General features: G+C 50.8%; 1 protein-coding gene across 1 annotated transcript; it reads right to left on the reverse strand.

Annotated features, from left to right (window-relative positions):
- Positions 1–1,048: 1,048 nt before the first annotated feature.
- Positions 1,049–8,042, reverse strand: LOC132457321 (pantothenate kinase 3-like). The gene is made up of 7 exons (XM_060051563.1): positions 7,622–8,042; positions 6,785–7,137; positions 6,270–6,523; positions 4,902–5,078; positions 4,284–4,407; positions 1,567–1,692; positions 1,049–1,189 (listed from the first exon to the last, which is right to left on the reverse strand). The coding sequence occupies exons 1-7, from the start codon at positions 7,845–7,847 to the stop codon at positions 1,139–1,141; spliced, it is 1,311 nt and encodes a 436-aa protein (XP_059907546.1). The 5' UTR covers positions 7,848–8,042; the 3' UTR covers positions 1,049–1,138.
- Between the last annotated feature and the right edge of the window lie 1,328 nt (positions 8,043–9,370).

The raw sequence follows: 9,370 nt of genomic DNA on the forward strand, positions 1-9,370 counted from the left end.
TGCTTGAAAAACAACATATTCTGGTATACTAAAATACATTTCACTCTCATAGAAAAAACAGCAGCTGCAGATAATCGTTAACAGTGCATTTATGAATCTTTGGTTTGAAAATGCAAACATGGAAAACACACACACACAAACTCACACACAGGCTAACAGTGTTGCTATACAACAGAACAGGCCTTGCAATATAATCAGAAGCAACACTCATATCTTCCCGTGTTGAGCGCTGGGATTCACTTCAAGCTGCTATCGCAAGAAACAAAAGGCCTCCACTTTGGGACGGGTTTGAGGTTTTAAGCGAATCTCCACAAACATTCCCTGACAGAAGCAGCCCCCCCCCCCCCCTGTTGATAATATATAGTCTCAGCTACCAGTTTACCAGTTCAGTTACCGTTAGGTCCAGGTGTGTGGCACTGACAACAGTACCACTCTTGATTGTCACAGCGGTCAACATATTCTTTGGATTCATAAAGTACACTTTTACTATAACACCTCGTACCACAACTACTGCCACAAGCCCCGCCCATATGAAACGTTCAGAATCGCTGATATTTGGTGCGCTTTCGGTCCCCATTTCCCAAGGAGGATCAACTGAAGCCAACCTCATTCTAGATCCGCACACTGTTCACACAGCGGTAGGGACACGCCCACACACACAAACGGACGCCAAGAACAGCACAAGAACAGTCACTCAAGATCCAGAACAAGAACCAGTAGCCGTCGACGCCAACGCCCACATGACTCAGGAAGCTTGTGCATGACAACATCTGGGACATCTAGACTTTAGCATCTGTAGGATCTGGATATCAGCACTGTATCACATAGACGTAACCATCTTATCGTCTAGAAGTTAGCGTCAAGATATTAGCAGCTTAGCCTCCAGAGATGTAAGCATCCTAGCATCTTGATGCTAGCATCTTAGCTTCTAGAAGTCAGAATCCAGGTATCAGCAGCTTAGCCTTGAGATGTACGCATCCTAGCATCTAGAAGTTAGCATCCATAGATGAGCAGCTCGGCCTCTAGATGTTAGCGCGTTAGCCTCTAGGTGCTAGTGGCTAGCGGTACAGGAGGTTTAAAGTGCTTCCTCGTGGTCCTCCTCCTCCTCCTCTTCCTCCTCCTCTTCCTCCCTCTCCTCCTAGGACGGATGCAGGAGCTCCAGCAGCGCCCCCACAGCTCCAAAGTACCCCTAGGGGAGGGGTCATAGGTCAGGGGTCAGAGGTCAACGGCTGACACGTCAGGCCAAGGCCACTGCTCTGCTCAACCTAGTTTAGGGAATTGTTATGTGAACTCATGAAAAGTTATAACAGATTTTAAACATCTTAAACATATACATTTCAGTCTTTGGATTTCTTTAGAGGAGTAAGAAGATGCTCTTTGACGTCTACATTCATTCCCAAGGTTCCATTTGTTACATAAATCAAGATTTCTAAAAACAGGGCACGAGCGTAAACGTGTCATTAGTGAACCAAGCACTGGGGAACCGCGCTCAACCAATGGGATCGCTGCATCCCTGTTTTAGCCAATGAGATCCTCTCTGTCCCCGGGCTCGGCCAATGGGCTCACCTCGTGCCTGAGGAACAGGGCCTTGAGCTGTCCTTTGGACCAGTAGTCCATGGCGTAGGCCAGCAGCTTCATGGACAAGGTGTTCACCCGCAGGAAGTTCCCCACAAACACCACCTTGTTGATGTTCTGGGGAGGGACGGAAACAGTTAGGAATGTTCTCCAGAACCTCAGAATTGGGGGGGGAGGGGGGGGGGGAATGAATAGGGCAACCACCATTAAAATCCTGCCTCAATTAATACCGTAGGAAATTTGAAGGAAAGCAACTGAACAAGTATGTACAATCATTTTTTTCCGAACTTGAACAGTTGAGAAACAAGGGTTGTTTGTAGCACACAGTCCGCCTGGAGATATAGAGCACCTTCTATCGGCCTGCGTTTGTAAAGAGCGCCCTCTAGGGGTTTGGAAAAATGGTTGGTTTGCAACATTTGGTCTCTGCACTTTACTTGCTGAGTCACTGTAACTTCCCCTTAGGTGTTCTTTGCTAAACTTTGCTACCATCAAGAACCATCTCGCCGTTATAAAGACATAAAAAACATCGTAATTACTTGAATGTTTTAGGATGTCACCTGATAAGGTCCATTTTTGGTTGGTCATGGTTAACAATCAATCCAAATGAATACAGAATACATATAGTAGCTTACAGTAGACATCACTGTGTCCTCGTAGCCCCTAGTGGGGACAGTAGACATCGATGTGTCCTCAGACTCTAGTGGGGACAGTAGACATCACTGTGTCCTCAGACTCTAGTGGGGACAGTAGACATCGATGTGTCCTCAGACTCTAGTGGGGACAGTAGACATCGATGTGTCCTCAGACTCTAGTGGGGACAGTAGACATCGATGTGTCCTCAGACTCTAGTGGGGACAGTAGACATCACTGTGTCCTCAGACTCTAGTGGGGACAGTAGACATCACTGTGTCCTCGTAGCCCCTAGTGGGGACAGTAGACATCACGGTGTCCTCAGACTCTAGTGGGGACAGTAGACATCACTGTGTCCTCAGACTCTAGTGGGGACAGTAGACATCACTGTGTCCTCAGACTCTAGTGGGGACAGTAGACATCGATGTGTCCTCAGACTCTAGTGGGGACAGTAGACATCGATGTGTCCTCAGACTCTAGTGGGGACAGTAGACATCGATGTGTCCTCAGACTCTAGTGGGGACAGTAGACATCACTGTGTCCTCAGACTCTAGTGGGGACAGTAGACATCACTGTGTCCTCGTAGCCCCTAGTGGGGACAGTAGACATCACGGTGTCCTCAGACTCTAGTGGGGACAGTAGACATCACTGTGTCCTCAGACTCTAGTGGGGACAGTAGACATCACTGTGTCCTCAGACTCTAGTGGGGACAGTAGACGTCACTGTGTCCTCGTAGCCCCTAGTGGGGACAGTAGACATCACGGTGTCCTCAGACTCTAGTGGGGACAGTAGACATCACTGTGTCCTCAGACTCTAGTGGGGACAGTAGACATCACTGTGTCCTCAGACTCTAGTGGGGACAGTAGACATCGATGTGTCCTCAGACTCTAGTGGGGACAGTAGACATCGATGTGTCCTCAGACTCTAGTGGGGACAGTAGACATCGATGTGTCCTCAGACTCTAGTGGGGACAGTAGACATCACTGTGTCCTCAGACTCTAGTGGGGACAGTAGACATCACTGTGTCCTCGTAGCCCCTAGTGGGGACAGTAGACATCACGGTGTCCTCAGACTCTAGTGGGGACAGTAGACATCACTGTGTCCTCAGACTCTAGTGGGGACAGTAGACATCACTGTGTCCTCAGACTCTAGTGGGGACAGTAGACATCACGGTGTCCTCAGACTCTAGTGGGGACAGTAGACATCACTGTGTCCTCAGACTCTAGTGGGGACAGTAGACATCACTGTGTCCTCGTAGCCCCTAGTGGGGACAGTAGACATCAATGTGTCCTCAGACTCTAGTGGGGACAGTAGACATCACTGTGTCCTCAGACTCTAGTGGGGACAGTAGACATCACTGTGTCCTCAGACTCTAGTGGGGACAGTAGACATCACTGTGTCCTCAGACTCTAGTGGGGACAGTAGACATCACTGTGTCCTCAGACTCTAGTGGGGACAGTAGACATCGATGTGTCCTCAGACTCTAGTGGGGACAGTAGACATCTCCCGGTGTCCTCATAGCCCTGTACAATGCTGCTTGATCAAGACGCCACAAGGCAGCACCGTAAAGAGGCTGAGGACACCGGGACGGAGTGGTTTAATGCGGACGCATTGATCAAGAACTCTTGTTACAGATACAGTCTGTGAACATTGGAATGGGTATGGTGTGTGACTCAATTAAAAAGGTTACTATGGGTCAATTACTCTCCTACATGACTGAATGGTTAATGCTGGCACTTAATGTACGCACCTATTGTCTGTTGTGTGTCCACCTTCTTATCCTAGCTAGCTTTGTTGTGTACGGGGACTGGGTTAACCTAACAATTTTTAGTGCTTGGCACTTGGTTCTATGAACATCCCTACTGTGCGGACAGCGGTACATATTGTCTGACTAATGTACTTATTGTAAGTCGCTATGGACAGCAGCTAAATGCAGTTAATGTAATCGTAAAAAATACATTAATGCTATAACTTAACCTCAAAAGGTTGAGGGCTTTTACTTTGAAAATATTTTTGCCGTCACCAATTGTGGTCGGCTTACAGAATGGAGTTCCCAGGCTGGGCGGAGGGATACGGACCTCGTTGAGGGCACACATGCGGGTGATGGAGCCGATGTTGTTGGTGATGGTGACCAGCGTGGCGCGGGCCAGGTCCGCCTTGGACACGCCCTCCCGCTTCTCCGACGTCAGCATGTTGCCAAAGCTAGCAAAAAAAAAAAAGAATAACAACATTGAAAGAATAATTGTGAAAAAACACCATCTCGGGTGAGTCACAGTACTGGTTTTACCATTTTGGGTTGACGTGGAGCTGGTTTATCCTTCTCCATGGCGGGTGGAATCACGTTAGAGGTGGCATATTATACCACCAGTTGCCGTGTCCACCTAGATGTGTGACGGATAGATGAGCAACCTTTGCTTCAGTCCACTGGGTAGGCTGGTCGACTGATCTATCCAGCGTACATCCAGGTGGACACGCCCACTTGTGATGTCAGAAGAGGCAGAATTTCAAAACGGCTTCTAACGACCCGTGCATAACACGTCACCTAGCTTTAACTAGCTTGCTTACTAAGCCGAAGCTAACTAACAAAACAGCTGCGACCGCCAACGCCAACTAGTTTTCCAACTAACCGGTGCCAACTAGAATTCTTACCTAGCAACGCTTCCTACAGCGACACTGATTGGCCGAGGCGTACGCACCTGGAGGCCACGGCCCAGCCGGGGAGGCCGAAGCGCTCGTAGTCCCCGCCGTAGATGTCCTTCACCAGCTTGTCCACGCGCGTGCTCTCCCCCTCTGACGCCATCTCCAGGGCCTCCTCGAAGGTGGAGCAGCCAGTCAGCAGGCAGCACAGACCCAGGAAGGTCCCCCCACCGAGGCTGGAGGAGGGGGGGAGGGAGAAAGGGAGGGAGGGGGAGACAGACAGATAGAGGTAGGAGAGGAAGACAGACAGAGGAAGACAGACAGAGGGTGGGATGGAGGGAGGGAAGACCAAGGGATGGAAGACAGACAGACGGACAGAGGGAGGGAAGACAGACAGACAGACAGACAGACAGAGGGGGGGGAGATAGACAGACGGACAGAGGGAAGGAAGACAGACAGACAGACGGACAGAGGGAGGGAAGACAGACAAAGAGAGGGAAGGAAGACAGACAGACAGACAGACAGACAGAGGGAGGGAAGACAGACAGACAGACAGACAGAGGGGGGGGAGATAGACAGACGGACAGAGGGAGGGAAGACAGACAGACAGACAGAGGGAGGGAAGGCAGACAGACAGAGGGAGGGAAGACAGACAGACAGACAGAGGGAGGGAAGGCAGACAGAGAAAGGGAGGGAGAGAAGACAGAAAGACAGAGAGAAACCACAAAGAGATTGTTAAACATGGTTTGTTTGCTTTAGACCCGGATAAGCATGTTATGTTCGCTGATTAAACGGACACGGTGCAAACATGCACGCAAAAGCATGACTTCTAGGAAGGCCGAACTGCCTTCAGATCACTGTGAGCGGAGAATGGACCTCCTCTTGTAACCCACCTGTTGGCTCGACAGGCCGCACACACCTCAACGTGTAACCTTCAGCCTCGTTCCAGCTGAGGATGCAAATGTTGAGCTTATTGCACAGACTAGTGGAACCAAACGCGAGTCTGCTCTTTAGTGAATGAGCCGAGGTCAGTACGGAAGCTATAGCCTACCATTAGAACCAATACAGTCCGCTCTACAGTGGATCAGCTGAGATCACTGTGGACCTCAGCTGGTTCACTAGAGAGAACCAGCTGAGGTCACTGTCAGCTGTAGAGCAGACAGTGTTGGTTCTAGGCTATAGGTTCCATGCTCTACAGTGAACCAGCCGAGGTAGTCCAAGCTGACGTTGGGATCTCTCTCTCTCTCTCTCTCTCTCTCTCTCTCTCTCTCTCTCTCTCTCTCTCTCTCTCTCTCTCTCTCTCTCTCTCTCTCTCTCTCTCTCTCTCTCTCTCTCTCTCTCTCTCTCTCTCTCTCTCTCTCTCTCTCTCTCTCTCTCTCTCTCTCTCTCTCTCTCTCTCTCTCTCTCTCTCTCTCTCTGGATCTCACCTGGTCCCGGTGACCCTCTTGTAGTCCGTCTCCGAGTACACGGCCATGATGCTGACCCCCGACCCGATGTTGACCAGCAGCAGGGGGTAGGGGTCCTGAAGCCCATAGGGCTTCTGCTCGCAGCGCTCGGGGTCGCTGGGGTTCTCGAAGTAGTAGCACTCCGACGGGTCGCTGACCACCACCGACTCGGTGAAGAGGACCCCCCGGATCAGGCAGTCCAGCTCGTCCAGCTTCTGCAGCTGCAGGTCTGCCATCTGGGGACGGGCAAGGCAAGACACAAACAGGAAGTAAGGGGTGGCGCCAGACAGGAAGGACAGACGAATGTACAACTGAGCCACGGCACTTATTGCATTTTTACTATTCAGGATTCCCCAGTGGTTTATTTTGTGGACGTGGGGAGTTTTCCTCTACCAATGTGCGATATGGACTCCAATACTATGAGCTTCCTTGTTGATCCACTGTCAAATATCCAGAAGAACTATATTAAACGATAACCACGTATTAATTAAACGCACCGTTCGGAAGTCGGTCTCGAACTTGTACGCGCCGCCCCCCGTGGCGCACAGCGTGGTGTGCAGGCTGGAGAAGTGTTTGTTGCGGACCATCTGCAGGAAGGCGGGAAGGTCGTAGGTCGGGAAGCGGATGAAGTGCAGGTTCCCTGTCCGGCCGCACAGCGACAGGTCCTTGAGCTCCAGGTACACGTCGCGGATCCCCGTCTGCCCGTACGCCGTGTTGGATGTCAGGTATCGGCGGATGCTTTTGAGGTTCTCCACCTCCTCCTGCTCCTCCTCCGCCGTGATGTCCTTCGGCTCGAAGTAGACCAGCTTCACCAGAGTGCCGCCGATGTCCATGCCGAACCAGGGGAAAGCTGCGGGGTTTACGGTGGCACCATTACGCGTTGAGGATGCGTCGGAGACGGGTGGGGGGGAATAATAACATAACGATAAACGCATGAGGTTGACTTTGGTATTATGCCATGACCTTGACACATAAAGCCCCTATAAAATAACGCATGAATCAATGAGCGACAATTGATATTAACCGATCCCCAGTTGCTGAACAGCGATAGTACAGTGTGTACTACATACGCCATCTTGTTGCAAGAATGGGAGCCGTCTATTTCCCGCGACCCGACATCCAAGGTGTCTGAGCTCCGCGCAAACGTGTCCTAATACCACCGGGTCACCGCCTCCCTGCCCCCGCAGGGGGCTACAGACCCACGCGTATGACCGCTTCCCATAATCTCAAGGGGATTAATTTTAATTACCCCCCATTGAGCCCCGCGTAAAACTCAAATCAACGAGCAACCATCCCCTTCCAGTGGATACTCCCAGCCCCTCCAGAACACGTACGTGGTCGGCTCCTCCTCAGCGAGTCGCTCCTGGTCGTCCCCGGACGATGGAGGGACGCTCCCCGGGCAGAGGCGCCTGGTCCCCCGGTTGTCGCGGTCCCGCCGGCCGGCTCGTCCGCAGGGTCGTCGGGCGTCATCTCCTCCCTCGCAGAGCGCAGTGGCTTCGTGGGCGTTTCGTCCTCGTCGTTGTTGACTTCGATGTCGCCTCGGTGGCCGTTTAACGCCATCGAGGGCGACGGCGGTTCCGCGTGTGGGACTACTTTCTTCCGCGGGACGGGTCAACGCGACTCATTTTAAAGGTACAAATCGTGTCGTTAAGGTAATTCTCACATCTAACGGTTTCTTACAATGAGCAGTCCGGTTTAAAGTGGACGGAGACGGCTGATGAAGAGACGCTCGGCCAATGGGAGCGCGGATAGAAAACGGGCTCAGCCAATCGCCGAGGGAACAGGGCCGTCAGTCAACACCGTGTGCGCGTGCACACGGTGTGACAGAGGAGAGATTCTGTCAGACAGTAGTTGTTATACTGGCACAACAAAATAACATTTCATCATATGAACATTAATTTGTTTTTGCAAATAGCAGTTAGAGACGTACGTGAATTTTATTCAGCAGGCTCATTTTTTATGTTTTGATTATCAAGTGGATTTTCATCTGTCTGAATAAGATTTCTGATAAAAATTATTCTCTGGTTTTCATTACTGCGTCACTCAGTACATTGGAAATAATATTGCACATACACCTTCTATTAAATAGAAAACAAGAACTAAGGATCGAAACGTATCTAAACTACTTCTTCGACATCAAGGTCAAATCAGAAGAACACAGTGTTGACAAAGTGGTGATCTTTCCCTTTATATTTAGATTCTCCTCTCATAGCAGGCCAACCTTTTCATAGATATATACAAATAAATACAGATTGATCTACATAGCACTAGCCAGAACAAGATTTAAAATTTATCGTGAAATGAATATCATTGCTATACTTGATTTATTAGCAGGCATTCAAGTAAAAGTAGATGTAAGTGCTTATCAGACTAATATGTTCCTAATTACACATAAGGCTATCATTGGCATCAGTTAACCACCACATATTTGCATTGGGTACATAAATGACCTGAGAAATGATCTCCTCAAAGTAGAGTCAATAAACAAAGGGGGGAGAGAGAGAGAGAGAGGGAGAGAGGGAGAGAGGGAGAGAGGGAGAGGGAGAGAGAGAGAGAGAGAGAGAGAGAGAGAGAGAGAGAGAGAGAGAGAGAGAGAGAGAGAGAGAGAGAGAGAGAGAGAGAGAGAGAGGGAGAGGGCTTAATTACAGACAGAATGAATTATTGACAACTGAAGGTCTGCTATTATTACCGGGTAAATATTAAAGGACTGCCTGGCGTATGGACCAATACCAGCAGCCACAAAAGGCACCTCTCACTGGGGTTGGGGGGGGGGGGGGGGGCGTGGGGGGGGGGAAGGGGGGAGTGTTCACCGGACGAGCGGTAAGACACCGTGAGCGACCCACTCCATATCGCCATGGCGACAGCGGCGCCGCTATTTCAGGCGCGGGGGGGGGTGGGGGGGGGGCCCAATGCGGTCGCCCACGTTGTCCCACCGCGCCTCCAGTGAACGCAACCTTTGAGACCCGGCTCCAGACGCGGCTGATCACGTGATCTCTCCCCTCACACGGAGTCACGGCCGGGTTTAATGCTTCAGCCTCCAGGCCACGAGCATGGCGCACGCCGCCACCCCCGCGGCCGTCACC

Source organism: Gadus macrocephalus, chromosome 5, assembly GCF_031168955.1.
Source record: "Gadus macrocephalus chromosome 5, ASM3116895v1".
Taxonomy (NCBI): Eukaryota; Metazoa; Chordata; class Actinopteri; order Gadiformes; family Gadidae; genus Gadus; species Gadus macrocephalus.